The sequence below is a fragment of the Entelurus aequoreus genome, linkage group LG18 (genome assembly GCF_033978785.1).
Source record: "Entelurus aequoreus isolate RoL-2023_Sb linkage group LG18, RoL_Eaeq_v1.1, whole genome shotgun sequence".
In the NCBI taxonomy this organism is placed as follows: Eukaryota; Metazoa; Chordata; class Actinopteri; order Syngnathiformes; family Syngnathidae; genus Entelurus; species Entelurus aequoreus.
Window position 1 is genome coordinate 49568696 of NC_084748.1, and position 16744 is coordinate 49585439.

General features: G+C 36.9%; 2 protein-coding genes across 9 annotated transcripts in view; one reads left to right on the forward strand and one right to left on the reverse strand.

Annotated features, from left to right (window-relative positions):
• Positions 1-2308, reverse strand: part of LOC133634236 (proteasome adapter and scaffold protein ECM29-like) — a 73235-nt gene extending 70927 nt beyond the window's left edge. Inside the window, exon 1 of the mRNA XM_062027348.1 lies at positions 2244-2308. Coding sequence (XP_061883332.1) covers positions 2244-2265 — 22 coding nt within the window. The 5' untranslated portion in view covers positions 2266-2308. The remainder of the gene's footprint in view (positions 1-2243) is intronic.
• An 8069-nt stretch (positions 2309-10377) lies between these two features.
• kdm4c (lysine (K)-specific demethylase 4C) overlaps positions 10378-16744 on the forward strand; it is a 107994-nt gene continuing 101627 nt past the window's right edge. For 7 of the 8 annotated variants that reach the window (XM_062027349.1, XM_062027351.1, XM_062027353.1 and 4 more), the window contains exons 1-3: positions 10378-10509; positions 16157-16323; positions 16389-16564. In XM_062027349.1, coding sequence (XP_061883333.1) covers positions 16180-16323; positions 16389-16564 — 320 coding nt within the window. In that variant the 5' untranslated portion in view covers positions 10378-10509; positions 16157-16179. Of the gene's footprint in view, positions 10510-11061; positions 11119-16156; positions 16324-16388; positions 16565-16744 lie in introns of those variants that run through there. The other variant, XM_062027350.1, reaches the window with a different exon arrangement.

Sequence of the window (16744 nt, forward strand, 5' to 3'; positions counted from 1 at the left end):
GCTGCTTTGCTCCGTCTGCCTCTGTCTCAGCACGCAGCATTGTCCCACCCACACAACCATCTGATTGGTACACACGCAGCATTGTCCCACCCACACAACCATCTGATTGGTACACACGAAGCATTATCAGCCAATCAGCAGTGCGTATTCAGAGCGCATGTAGTCAGCGCTTCAGCGTGGAGCAGATAGGTGTTTAGCAGGTGAGCATCAGGCAGCAGACTCTCCCCAAATGATAATAAACACCTCCCAGTCAACTACTAGTAACATCACTATGAGCCCGTTGACCTTCTAGAAACTTAAACTGCAGCTCAGCTCGCTCGCAATCCTGGCTTGAGGTGAAGGCTAATTAGCTCTCAGTTCCAGCCACATCGACCCCTTCTGAGCGCCTATTTTCAGCTGCTGGGAATATTGTAAACAAGAAAAGAACCAAAGCATGTAGACATGCTAACCTTTCTTCATTACAACTGTTAGACACTCACTGGAATGAGTAGAATTGGTTATTGTGTACTGTGTTGGACTGGATGTTTATTTTGCACATTTTAAAAGCAATACTTAATGTTTACAGTGCTCCAGAATATTTAGATTGGCACTTTTTTGTATTGGATGTTTATCTTTATTTTTGCACATTTTAGCAAATAAGCAATACTTTCACTTTTGTTGAAATGTTTACACTGTTGTTACAGAATATTTCGTTTTGCACTTTTTTGTATTGGATGTTTATCTTTATTTTTGTACATTTTAAAGCAAAAAAAGCAATACTTTTACTTTTGAAATGCTTATACTATTGCAGAATATTAAGATTTGCACTGGATGTTGACTTTTATATTTGCACATTAAAAAGCAAATAAGCTACTTTTAATTTTGTTAAATGTTAAAAGTTTTAAATGTTTACATTGTTACAGAATATTTAGTCATGTTGTTGTCAATGTTGACTGAGTGGCCATACTTCTTTTTTTTTGTAAATAAAAGCCATGCCTTTTGAAAAAACGGGCCTACATTTATTTTTTCATCTTCATTTTGAATAAAAAAATAATCGGCAAAAGGAAAAAAATAATCTATAGATTAATCGAAAAAATAATCTATAGATTAACCGATTAATCGAAAAAAATAATCTATAGATTAATCGATAGAAAAATAATCGTTAGCTGCAGCCTTAGACCCCACAAATGTGATGCTCCAGAAACTCAATCTGCTCAAAGGAAGGTCAGTTTTGTAGCTTCTGTAACGAGCTAAAACTGTTTTCAGATGTGTGAACATGATTGCACAAGGGTTTTCTAATCATCAATAAGCCTTCTGAGCCAATGAGCAAACACATTGTACCATTAGAACACTGGAGTGATAGTTGCTGGAAATGGGCCTCTATACACCTATGTAGATATTGCACCAAAAAGCAGACATTTGCAGCTAGAATAGTCATTTACCACATTAGCAATGTATAGAGTGTATTTCTTTAAAGCTAAGACTAGTTTAAAGTTATCTTCAAGGAAAAGTACAGTGCTTTTCCTTCAAAAATAAGGACATTTCAATGTGACCCCAAACTTTTGAACGGTAGTGTACAAACATTTATACGTACACATATATACATATATATATGTACATATATATATATATATATATATATATATATATATATATATATATATATATATATATATATATATATATTTAGTGTATGTTCGGTGTAACCCACAAACGTGCACTCAGCTTTATAGACTTCCAGCTTCCAGCCGGGACCAGAATAAAGAGAAATAAACTAGTGAGGGAGGCCAAAGTGTGACATTATTCAAGTATTTCTGATAGTGATTTCTATGAAGTTGTCATGTGCCATGTTGCTGCTTGTACTGCAGCTGCTTGCCAGTCACGTTCAGTCCGCTAAGCTACATCTCAAACTAACCCCACAATGTCTCCAATAAACGCCAGAGTTGACAAACAACACACCGCGCACAACTAAGCCCGAATGTGGCCTTTTAATCAGCCGTCCGAGCCTCACTCTTGGAGCCTTTTTTCATCCATGTTTGTGATGACTGAGAGTTAGCATGACTGGCACGCGGCCTTGTTAGCATGGCTAATTAGCACGCTAACACTTTCGCCTTTATCTTCACACCCGCCGTTATTCGCCTCGACTTAAACACAGCGGCTGCGCAACGCCGTGCTGGTGTACACCTAAACACGCGTGGGAAAAGGTACGAAAATAGACATGTAAAAAGAAATGCGAATGACTGTTAAGGCAAGCATAAACTTACTGAGTTCATCCTGGGCAGCCATGTTTGCAGGGAGGCAATGGCGACACCTACACACCCCCAAGAGGTACTGCACACCAAAGGCAGAAATCATTAACATTTTCTCACGTTTAGCATCTTAAAACAGATAATAATACTCTTTTCTTTCTACTAATTGTAATCTATAAACACACGATGAAATAACATATATATGTTGTTCTTTATATTCGTTCATTTAAAACTGAGCATTATCATACATACAGTCGTGGTCAAAAGTGTACATACTCTTGTAAAAGTTATAAATAAATAAATAAACAAGTTAAAGTTAAAGTACCAATTGTAACCTATTTTTATTGACTTGCCTCTTTGTGATGTTAAGTTCCTGTTATAAGCTGTTATACAGTATATGCCTTCAAAATAAGAGCTCAAGGCATATACTGTATAACAGCTTTATACAGTATATGCCTTCAAAATAAGAGCTCAAGGCATATACTGTATAACACAGTGGTTCTTAACCTAGGTTCGATGGAACCCTAGGGCAGTGGTTCTCAAATGGGGGTACGCGTACCCCTGGGGGTACTTGAAGGTGTACCAAGGGGTACGTGAGATTTTTTTTAAATATTCATAAAATAGCAACAATTCAAAATTATTTTATAAATATAAATAAAAACCTATCTTTTTTTCCAAATAGTTCAAGAAAGACCACTACAAATTAGCAATGTTTTGCACTATTGTACAATTTAATAAATCAGAAACTGATGACATAGTGCTGTATTTTACTTCTTTATCTCTTTTTTTCAACCAAAAATGCTTTGCTCTGATTAGAGGGTACTTGAATTAAAAAAAATTTCACAGGGGGTACATCACTGAAAAAAGGTTGAGAACCACTGCCCTAGGGGTTCGGTGAGTCGGGCTCAGGGGTTCGGCGGACGTCAAGACACACCCGACTCATCATGTAAATAAAACTTCTCCCTATCGGCGTACTACGGATAGGACAACAGCAGAAGTCAGACTGGTTTGCAGGTGTGTACTTTGTTGTGAGTTTATGCACTGTGTTGGTTTTGTTGTTTGAACAAGGTGATGTTCATGCACGCTTCATTTTGTGCACCAGTAATAAAACATGGTAACACTTTAGTATGGGTAACATATTCACCATTAATTAGTTGCTTTTTAACATGCAAATTAGTAACATATTTGCTCTGAACTAGTCATTATTAAGTACTTATTAATGCCTTATTCGGCATGGCCTTATTATAACCCTAACCCTCTAACCCTAACCCTAACCCTAACCCTAACCCTAACCCTAACCCTAACCCTAACCCTAACCCTAACCCTAAACCTAACCCTAACCAAATAACTCTAAATTAAGTCTTTGTTACTTAGAATATGTTCCCCATACTAAAGTGTTACCAAAAACATATAACTTTATCTTGAAAAAAGGAAAAAAAAGGAAAAAAGGAGGGTTCGGTGAATGCGCATATGAGACTGGTGGGGTTCGGTACCTCCAACAAGGTTAAGAACCACTGATATAACAGCTTATAACAAGAACTTAAAGGCCTGCTGAAAATATAATTTTTTATTTAAACGGGGATAGCAGATCCATTCTATGTGTCATACTTGATCATTTCGCGATACTGCCATATTTTTGCTGAAAGGATTTAGTAGAGAACATCGACGATAAAGTTCGCAACTTTTGGTCGCTGATAAAAAAGCCTTGCCTGTACCGGAAGTAGCGTGACGTCACAGGTTGAAGGGCTCCTCACATTTCCCCATTGTTTACACCAGCAGCGAGAGCGATTCGGACACTGCAACATTGCAACACATGCCAATACGGCCGGGTTAACTTATAAAGTGACATTTTAAATTTCCCGGGAAACTTCCGGCTGAAAACATCTATGTATGATGACGTATGCGCGTGACGTCAATGGTTGAAACGGAAGTATTGGGACACATTGTATCCAATACAAAAAGCTCGGTTTTCATCGCAAAATTCCACAGTATTCTGGACATCTGTGTTGGTGAATCTTTGGCAATTTGTTTAATGAACAATGGAGACTGCAAAGAAGAAAGTTGTAGGTGGGATCGGTGTATTAGCGGCTGGCTGCAGCAACACAACCAGGAGGACTTTGAGATGGATAGCAAACGCGCTAGCCGACGCTAGCCGCCGACCGCATCTATGATCGGGTGAAGTCCTTCGTCGCTCCGTCGATCGCAGGAACGCAGGTGAGCATGGGTGTTGATGAGCAGATGAGGGCTGGCGTAGGTGGAGAGCTAATGTTTTTAGCATAGCTCTGTCGAGGTCCCGTAGCTAAGTTAGCTTCAATGGCGTCGTTAGCAACAGCATTGCTAGGCTTCGCCAGGCGGTACAGCATTAACCGTGTAGTTACATGTCCATGGTTTGGTAGTATTGTTGATCTTCTGTCTATCCTTCCAGTCAGGGGTTTATTTCTTCTGTTTCTATCTGCAGTTAAGCCCGATGCTATCACGTTAGCTCCGTAGCTAAAGTGCTTCGCCGATGTATTGTCGTGGAGATAAAAGTCACTGTGAATGTCCATTTCGCGTTCTCGACTCTCATTTTCAAGAGGATATAGTATCCCAGGTGGTTTAAAATACAAATCCGTGATCCACAATAGAAAAAGGAGAGAGTGTGGAATCCAATGAACCCTTGTACCTAAGTTACGGTCAGAGCGAAAAAAGATACACCCTGTCGTCCTGCACTGCACTCTAATCCTTCACTCTCACTTTCCTCATCCACGAATCTTTCATCCTCGCTCAAATTAATGGGGTAATCGTCGCTTTCTCTGTCCGAATCGCTCTCACTGCTGGTGTAAACAATGGGGAAATGTGAGGAGCCTTTCAACCTGTGACGTCACACTACTTCCGGTACAGGCAAGGCTTTTTTTATCAGCGACCATCAATCAATCAATCAATGTTTATTTATATAGCCCTAAATCACAAGTGTCTCAAAGGGCTGCACAAGCCACAACGACATCCTCGGTACAGAGCCCACATACGGGCAAGGAAAAACTCACCCCTGTGGGACGTCGGTGAATGACTATGACAGGGGTGGGCAATTAATTTTTACCGGGGGCCGCATGAGCAACCCGAGCACTGCTGGAGGGCCACATCGACAATATTTCAATTAAATTTTGCTCAATATTATTTTTGATGTATACCGTAAGATAAATAATAATAATAATAATAATTAATAATAATAGTAATACTTCAACATAGTGTGTGTAACAGCATTCCATGACTAATATAAATAAATTAACATTAATAATAAATGACAGTAAAATAAGCACACGTATGACTGAGGAGTCATAGTGTAACTTTGTGTGGTGTTTGAGTTGTCCGACTTTTTGTGTGGCCATAAACGCACCAGTGGTTTAGTGCTATGCGTGTTGGTGACAGATGACAAGTTGCTCTGTACGGCAGAAAATGACTAGTTTTTCCAGATAGAATTGTTTTACTCATGTTTTTGGTGTGGTTATGTCCGAATATAAACAGTTTTGCTCAATAAAGTGATCGATATAATTCCTGTCCTCGAAGCATCTCGATAGACGTTACAATAATTGAACGGTGTTCAATTGAACGGTGTTGACGAACACCGTTAGGGCCGCTTGTTGTCACTGTCACTCAAAGTTGCATTGCAAAATTACATAGAATAAATGTTTATTTTGTTTACAATTCAGATGGGATTTGATTTGGTGCGCGGCATATATTTGCTGCGCGCAGAGGACGCTTGAGCAGTGCGCAATTGCGCAGGCGCGCACCTTAGAGGGAACGTTGCTTGGCAGTCCATGTCTTGTTGAAAACACGCCATTCCTCATCAACTTTTCTCTTTTTAGCGTCTCCGGTGTAAACCGTGCATCACTTGTCGCTGCATGTGCACGTTCACTCACAGGTTACACACGGACACACGCCCATAAATAATACTTTTCAAAATAAAAGCAGCACAGTTGTATTGCGCGCACGACATAGATGTTTTTTCAACTTTATTTTGTAATTAATGATTGCAGCTGTTCACATTCACTCACAATCACGCACGCGCATACGTCCACACGGAAGTAATACAAATAACGATTTTCAAAACAAAAGCAGCACCGTTGTATTGCACACTCGACATAGATACTTTTTAAAATGTATTTTGTAATTTATAATTGGCCTCACGCGGGCAGGACAGGGACGCACAAAGGGCCGGATGTGGCCCGCGGGCCGCAGAATGCCCAGGTCTGATTTACACTGTATGAAAAAAAATTTGAAAAGGAATTTGCATCCTCATTATACTATTGGCTAGGTTTTATATTCATAAATGTACGTTTTTCAATACCCGACCTGTTTTTTTGTGCCTTTAAAAAAAAGAATTAGAACTCTATGTTAAAACACTCTCTACCTCTATCAACCAAAAAGCTGTAATTTAAGTTATTTACTGAAATTGAGTGAGCCCATGGCTTACTTGCCAACCTTGAGAGGGTATATATATATATATATATATATATATATATATATATATATATATATATATATATATATATATATATATATATATATATATATATATATATATATATATATATATATATATATATATATATATATATATATATATATATATATATATATATATATATAGACACTACCGTTCAAAAGTTTGGGGTCACATTGAAATGTCCTTATTTTTGAAGGAAAAGCACTGTACTTTTCAATGAAGATAACTTTAAACTAGTCTTAACTTTACAGAAATACACTCTATACATTGCTAATGTGGTAAATGACTATTCTAGCTGCAAATGTCTGGTTTTTGGTGCAATATCTACATAGGTGTATAGAGGCCCATTTCCAGCAACTATCACTTTAGTGTTCTAATGGTACAATGTGTTTGCTCATTGGCTCAGAAGGCTAATTGTTGATTAGAAAACCCTTGTGCAATCATGTTCACACATCTGAAAACACTTTAGCTCGTTACAGAAGCTACAAAACTGACCTTCCTTTGAGCAGATTGAGTTTCTGGAACATCACATTTGTGGGGTCAATTAAACGCTCAAAATGGCCAGAAAAAGAGAACTTTCATCTGAAACTCGACAGTCTATTCTTGTTCTTAGAAATGAAGGCTATTCTACTAAATTGTTTGGGTGACCCCAAACTTTTGAACGGTAGTGTATATATATATATATATATATATATATATATATATATATATATATATATATATATATATATATATATATATATATATATATATATATATATATCCAAAAACATGCACCTGTGGATAGGTTGATTGGCAACACTAAATGGGCCCTAGTGTGTGAATGTTAGTGTGAATGTTGTCTGTCTATCTGTGTTGGCCCTGTGATGAGGTGGCGATTTGTCCAGGGTGTACCCCGCCTTCCACCCGAATGCAGCTGAGATAGGCTCCAGCACCCCCCGTCACCCCAAAAGGGACAAGCGGTAGAAAATGGATGGATGGATGGATGGATATATATATATATATATATATATATATATATATATATATATATATATATATATATATATATATATATATATATATGATTGATTGAGACTTTTATTAGTAGATTGCACAGTACAGTACATATTCCGTACAATTGACCACTAAATGGTAACACCCCAATAAGTTTTTCCACTTGTTTAAGTCGGGGTCCACTTAAATTGATTCATGATCCAGATATATACTATCAGATATATACTATCATCATAATACAGTCATCACACAAGATAAACATCAGAGTATATTCATTGAATTATTTACATTATTTACAATCCATATATATATATAAATAAAAGAAGGAGGATAGGGATGATGTTCGTTAAGAAATTATTGATGTCGATGCCATTAGCGAATCCTCTTATGGAACCACTTCCTTATGGAATCTCTTATGGAATCCAGATAGGTTGTTGTGTGTGTGCACTGAGTTCCAAAAGCCATAGTTGTCAGTTGTGACCGGGCCGGCACGCTGTTTATATGGAGGAAAAGCGAACGTGACTGAGGACAGCATGCGGCCGTTAAAGGGTGAAGGTTTCAGGTGAGAGAGGACGCTAAAGGCACGCCCCCAATATTGTTGTCCGGGTATATTAGGGCTGCGAATCTTTGAGTGTCCCACGATTCGATTCAATATCGATTCTTGGGGTCACGATTCGATTCAAAATCGATTTTTTTCGATTCAACGCGATTCTCAGTTCAAAAAGGATATTTTCCCGATTGAAAAGGATTGTCTATTCATGGAATACATAGATTTCAGCAGGATCTACCCCAGTCTGCTGACATGCAAGCAGAGTAGTAGATTTGTGTAAAAAGCTTTTATAATTGTAAAGGACAATGTTTTATCAACTGATTGCAATAATGTACATTTGTTTGAACTATTAAATGAACCAAAAATATGATTTATTTTATCTTTGTGAAAATATTGGACACAGTGTGTTGTCAAGCTTATGAGATGCGATGCAAGTGTAAGCCACTCTGACACTATTGTTCTTTTTTATAAATGTCTAATGATAATGTCAATGAGGGATTATTGTTGTTGTTGGGTGTTGTTGATACTGTTGTTGATAATATTCATTTTTGTTTCACTACTTTTGGTTTGTTCTGTGTGGTGTTTGTGTCTCCTCTCAATTGTTCTGTTTATTGCACTTCTGAGTGTTGCTGGCTCGGCTTTGCTTTTGGAATTGGATTGCATTGTTATGGTATTGCTGTGTGTTGTTTTGTTGGATTGATTCATTAAAAAAATAAATACATTAAAAAAAATTACAAAAATAAAAAAATAGATTTTTTAAAAATGAGAATCGATTCTGAATCGCACAACGTGAGAATCGCGATTCGAATTCGAATAGATTTTTTCCCACACCCCTGATATGTATATATATATATATATATATATATATATATATATATATATATATATATATATATATATATATATATATATATATATATATATATATATATATATATATATATATATATATATATATATATATATATATTAGGGCTGCAACTAACGATTAATCTGATAATCGATTAATCAGTCGATTATTACTTCGATTAATCGATTAATAATCGGGTAAAAGAGACAAACTACATTTCTATCCTTTCCAGTATTTTATTGAAAGAAAACAGCATACTGGCACCATACTTATTCTGATTATTGTTTCTCACCTGTTTGTACATGTTGCAGTTTATAAATAAAGGTTTATTTAAAAAAATAAAATAAAAAAATAAAAATTTAAAAAGCACCTGCGCATGCGCATAGCATAGATCCAACGAATCGGTCACTAAATTAATCGGCAACTATTTTTATAATCGATTTAATCGATTAGTTGTTGCAGCCCTAATATATATATATATATATATATATATATATATATATATATATATATATATATATATATATATATATATATATATATATATATATATATATATATATATATATATATATATATATATATATATATATATATATATATATATATATATATATATATATATCAGGGCTGCAACTAACGATTAAATTGATAATCGATTAATCTGTCGATTATTACTTCGATTAATCGATTGATAATCGGACAAAAGAGACAAACTACATTTCTGTCCTTTCCAGTATTTTATTGAAAGAAAACAGCATACTGGCACCATACTTATTTTGATTATTGTTTCTCAGCTGTTTGTACGTGTTGCAGTTTATAAATAAAGGTTTATTTAAAAAAAAAAAAAAAAATTAAAAAGCACCTGCGCATGCGCATAGCATAGATCCAACGAATCGGTGACTAAATTAATCGGCAACTATTTTTATAATCGATTTTAATCGATTTAATCGATTAGTTGTTGCAGCCCTAATATTTATATATATATATATATATATATATATATATATATATATATATATATATATATATATATATATATATATATATATATATATATATATATATATATATATATATATATATATATATATATATATATATATATATATATATATATATATATTGCATTCTATTTTAGTTTACAACCCCCTGGCGCTGTTTTGTACTGTTTTTGTACTTACTTTGATTATTATTTCTCAACTGTTTGTCAATGTTGAAATGTATAAATAAAGGTTTATAAAATTCAAAAAAAAAAAAAAAAAAAAAAAAAGAAAGAGGGGGACGCCGTGACCGCGCAGCGCGAGCACGAGCACGAGCAGCAGTTGTCATGTGATCAGCTGCTGGGCCGCACTAGGAAGGAAATAACAACAACTGCACGGCTCGCTGCTTCCAAGTCACGGTAATAATTGCACCTTCAATAATAACAACAACAATAACAACACACTTTTGCACGGGCGGGATTATCGCGCGCGGTCTTTGAAGCAGACAGTTTGCACATTCCTCCAGCAGCTAACAGCTGCTAGCACGGCTAGCTGGATAAGTTGGCTAAATGGCAGCTTTGTGGCGACTAATCTTCACTGCACGCCTGTTTCTATGCACGGCTGCTAGGGGAATATGCACACAAACACCCCTGCGTGGGATTAAAGTGGGCCTCGTCGTGTTTGTGATGGCCACATTTCCCTGCGTGGGACATTTAAAGCCAGCAGTTAGCACGGTGCTGTGCTAGCTGTAGTTAGCTCCAGTCGTGTTGAAACATCTTCGTTAAACACGCCGCGGTGACGCCAATGTGTCTTTTTATTTCACTACTTAGCATCACAACACAACTTAGTAATCTATTTTTATGGACTTGCCTCTTTGTGATGTTAAGTACCTGTTATAAGCTGTTACACAGCATATGCCTTGAGCTCTTATTTTGAAGGCGAAAAGAGCGGAAGTCCATAAAAATAGCTAGCGGTTAGCCAGACAACAAAGATTAGCCGTGTAATCACCATCCAAGCGGCGTTAAAAGGCAAGTTTCGCCACAAACATCATCTATTTTCCACTAATTGTCTTGTGTTTTATGTTCATGCATGACGTAACGGGGGGTTTTAGCATGATTTTAAAGGTGACTGGCGGGACAATGGCGAGTGGTGTAAACAAGAAAGAGAGTGTAAACATTACGTAAGCAAAGGCTGATTACGTCACACACGACACTGATGTCGGTGACGGTCCGGTTTGCAAATATAGAATATTGCTGCTTCGTTAGTTCGGGGAGTAACAATCAGATTATGGAGTGGGATGGAGGAACGTGGAAGATCCTCCTTGGCAGCATGAAAGGATTGGCTGGCATTTAATCCACTTTATGGCGAGCGACACCCCCACCTGCTGGTCATGATATGAATTACATATACTATACATGCTCACCTACTCTCTTATTATACACAAGCCGAAAGCAGTGAAGTTGTCACGTGGTTTAAATGGTAATTAAAAAGAGAATACAATGATTTGCAAATCCCTTTCAATTTATATTCAATTGAATAGACTGCAAAGACAAGATATTTACCAAAATACCAAAATGCAACACGGAACGACACAGGAAGTCCTTCATTCCGACAGCCATCAGACTGTATAATGCATATGTTCCTTTTTGACTGCACTTAAATGTATAATGTATTTATATTTTTCACATGTGAATAATGCTGTATAATAGACTGTATTTATATTATTCACATGTGAATTATGCTGTATAATAGACTGTATTTATATTATTCACATGTGAATAATGCTGTATAATAGACTCCATAAAACGTAAATAACTTAAAAACTATAATGGTTTTGCAGCACAAACAAATGGGACAAAAGTGTACTGCACACATTTTAGAGCTGCAACTAACAATTATTTTAATAGTCAGCAATTATTTGTCATTTAGTCAACTCGTCAAACAATAGTTGCTTTTGATCTGCTGTACACATTTGAGTTGGACGTTGGGTTGATTTTAACTCATTTTTAAAATCTGTTATAATTCAACTGTAATTTAAACAGATGATTTTACTTTACTACACAAAGTAAATATCAGAGTGAAGTAAAAATCGACATACTGTACGAGTATGGAGCCAGAACTCTGCTAGCAAGTTTTGGTATAGGAAAAAAAACCTTTATTGACACTGAAATAGGGTTGTCTCCATACCAATATTTTGGTACAGGTACCAAAATGTATTTTGATACTTTTCTAAATAAAGGGGACCACAAAGAATGTCATTACTGTCTTTAATTGAACAAAAAAATCTTAGGGAACATGAAACATGTGTTTGTTATTGTATTAATCTAATCCATTATTATTATTATTTAGTCCTTAAATAAAATAGTGAACATACTAGACAACTTGTCTTTTAGTAGTAAGTAAACAAACAAAGACTCCTAATTAGTCTGCTGACGTATGCAGTAACATATTGTGTCATTTATACACCTATTATTTTGTACACATTATGAGGGACAAACTGTAAAAATGGATTATTCATCTACTTTACTGTTAATATCTGCTTATTTTCTGTTTTAACATGTTCTATCTACACTTCTGTTCAAATGTAGTAATCACTTATTCTTCTGTTGTTAGATACTTTACATTAGTTTTGGATGATACCACACATTTAGGTATGGATCCGATACCAAGTAGTTACAGGATCATACATTGGTCATATTCAAAGTCCTCATGTGTCCAGGGACGTATTTACTGACTTTATAAACATAATATGAATTTTTAAAAAAGGAAAAAAGATTTTGTGAATATACAAAAATATCGATGTAATCATAGTAGTATCGACTAGATACGCTCTTGTACTTGGTATCATTACAGTGGATGTCAGGTGTAGATCCACCTATGGCATTTGTTTACATTGTGACGCCGGTGAGCTATTGTATCCTCCTACGGTGTGTAGTGAAGCATGTTTAGCTATTCCTCGTCCTCCAGTGATAATAATACTTGTAAGAAACTTACTTTATTTGTCGCCATGGAGCCAAGGGTTAGTCATTTAGAAGTAGCTAAAACACTGTGGATGGATGTTAGCCGCTAACTAGCTAGCCATGTCTTAAAGCACCTCTTCCTGAGGGTGTTTCAGTGTTATAACTTCATCTTTATCTTTACTTTTTACACCAAATTGCGTCCATTCTCCCTTTTCTGTCCACACACTGTGTCTGCTTGTAAGTACTCTGTGTGTGTGCGCTGCCCAACATGCTCCTCTGCTCGTAAAACCAGCAATGTCATGATGCGCCGTCATGCCTGTTAAATTTTTTTTTTTTTTCAAACAGTATAGTACCGTTTTTGATTCATTAGTACCGTGATACTATACTTCGACTATCTCTACTGCTCGCTAGTGTTACATATCTGAGTTATTGTGCAGAAATATGGGGAAATAACTACAAATGTGCGCTACATTCGTTAACCGTGTTACAAAAAAGATCAATTAGACTGATACATAATGTTGGATATAGAGAACATACAAACACTTTATTTATTGAGTCAAAAATATTAAAGTTCGATGATTTGGTAAAATTGCAAACAGCTAAAATGATGTACAAACCTAACTATTACCTGCTACCAAAGAATGTACAACAATTCTTCTCAACTAAAGAGGAGAAATATAAATGATGGAATGGATTAAGTAAATAAGTTAAATATTGTACTGATATGATCCACTTTAAGAGGTTGTTCAAATGACTAGTGCTTACAAAGTACAAAGAAGAAGAATTATGAAAAATACTCACAACCTTTTTGACAATAAGATATTCTTCATCTCAGTATGTTAATAATGACTGACTCCATTATATATTACAAAACTGTTGTATTACTCATTCACGAATGTCATTTTACTATATAAAAAAAAGTCAGTAAATGAATTAGGGCTGCAACTAACGATTAATTTGATCATCGATTAATCTGTTGATTATTACTTCGATTAATAATCGGATAAAAGAAACAAACCACATTTCTATCATTTCCAGTATTTTATTGCAAAAAAACCCAGCATACTGGCACCATACTTATTTTGATTATTGTTTCTCAGCTGTTTGTACATGTTGCAGTTTATAAATAAAGGTTTATAAAAAACAAAAAACAATTATATATATATAAAAAAAAAGCCTCTGCGCATGCACATTGCATAGATCCTACGAATCGATGACTAAATTAATCGCCAACTATTTTTATAATCGATTTTAATCGATTTAATCGATTAGTTGTTGCAGCCCTAAAATGAAAGTACCGTAATTTCCGGACTACAAGCCGCTACTTTTTCCCCTCGTTCTGGTCCCTGCGGCTTATACAAGGGTGCGGCTTATTTACGGCCTGTTCTTCTCCGACACCGACGAAGAGGATTTCGGTGGTTTTAGTACGCAGGAGGAAGACGATGACACAATGATTAAAGACTGACTTTTCATATACCGGTAGGCTGGTTATTTTGATAACGTACAGGCGAGCACTTTGTATTACTTTCCACCGTTGTATTATTTGTACTCTGCATGAATGCTGTTCGCCATGTCAAAGATGTGAAAGTTTGATTGAATGATTGAAAGATTTATTGTTAATAAATGGGACGCTTTGCGTTCCCAAACAGTCATCTCTGTCCCGACAATCCCCTCCGTGGTAGCAGGAACCCCTATATACTACGCTAATTACACATCAAAACCCTGCGGCTTATAGTCGGGTGCGGCTTATATATGGAGCAATCTGTATTTTCCCCTAAATGTAGCTGGTGCGGCTTTTAGTCGGGTGCGGCTTATATATGGAGCAATCTGTATTTTCCCCTAGATTTAGCTGGTGCGGCTTTTAGTCGGGTGCGGCTTATATATGGAGCAATCTGTATTTTCCCCTAAATTTAGCTGGTGCGGCTTATAGTCGGGTGCGGCTTATATATGGAGCAATCTGTATTTTCCCCTAAATTTAGCTGGTGCGGCTTATAGTCGGGTGCGGCTTATATATGGAGCAATCTGTATTTTCCCCTAAATTTAGCTGGTGCGGCTTATAGCCGGGTGCGGCTTATATATGGAGCAATCTGTATTTCCCCCTAAATTTAGCTGGTGCGGCTTATAGCCGGGTGCGGCTTATATATGGAGCAATCTGTATTTTCCCCTAAATTTAGCTGGTGCGGCTTATAGTCGGGTGCGGCTTATATATGGAGCAATCTGTATTTTCCCCTAAATTTAGCTGGTGCGGCTTATAGTCGGGTGCGGCTTATATATGGAGCAATCTGTATTTTCCCCTAGATTTAACTGGTGCGGCTTATAGTCGGGTGCGGCTTATATATGGAGCAATCTGTATTTTCCCCTAAATTTAGCTGGTGCGGCTTATAGTCGGGTGCGGCTTATATATGGAGCAATCTGTATTTTCCCCTAAATTTAGCTGGTGCGGCTTATAGTCCGGAAATTACGGTATATATTTGTAAACGCTCTGAAGTGGGAAAGGGGTAGGATTAAATAAGCTTGGCTTCTTCCTACTCCTTTTCGGACATGATATGAAATTGTGTGATGTATTATACCGTAAGTGTGTTCATGGTCCAAATAAACTAAAGAAAGAAAGAAGAAGACTTAGACTTCTTTTTTATTGTCATTCAAATTTGAACTTTACAGTACAGATAAGAACGAAATGTTAGCTGGTTGTAGTGCAGGATAAAAGAGTACTAGTACCGGTATACCGTACAACCCTACTTCCATTTATATACTTCTTGCAAATAGTCTTTTTTTCTTTCTTTTTAAAAAAAAAACTCCACAGCGATTCCCTCCTTCTTTCCACGCTGGTCTGTTGACTCATATTGAGTTGGCAAGACTTGTCAAAAGACAGAAATAGCACACAGGAAGTGACGTGGAGGGCTCCGCCTCCCCAAAAATGCTGTGCCCTGATTTTTGTCTGCAGGTGTGACACAAAATGAATGACTAAAGCGTACACAGAGACACGGTTCGCACATTTGTCTGGATCCAAAAGTTGGTAAAGCTCCCAAATAGAGGGGCTGGTAGATGGAGGTTATTGTGCTGCCATGTTAACCAAAATGTAACAATCCACCTGGTTGTGTTCCAGTTTCCATCTGATGAGGCGACAGGATGGCGGAAGCAGAGGCGTACACCCCTGCCAACCCCACCTGCAAGATCATGACCTTCAGGCCCACCATGGAGGAGTTCAAGGACTTCAACAAGTACTTGGTGTACATGGAGTCTCAGGGCGCACACCGGGCAGGTCTGGCTAAGGTAGGAAGTTCTTGCATCTCGTCCTGGAAGCAACACTTGCATCATCCCTCTCCTCCGTCCCTCAGGTGATTCCTCCCAAAGGCTGGAAGCCTCGTCGTACTTACGACGACATCGACGAGCTGATGATCGACGCCCCCATCCAGCAGATGATGGCCGGCCAGTCGGGGCTCTTCACTCAGTACAACATCCAGAAGAAGCCACTCAGCGTGCAGGAGTTCAGGAGGCTGGCTAACAGTGACATGTGAGTAGACCTTTCATTACAATATTCATTGTATTTATGTACAGGCTCGTGGTTTTTCTGTCTATAGTCAGAAATCTGTCTTTTTTTATCTCTGTAAATACAAACCCCGTTTCCATATGAGTTGGGAAATTGTGTTAGATGTAAATATAAACGGAATACAATGATTTACAAATCATTTTC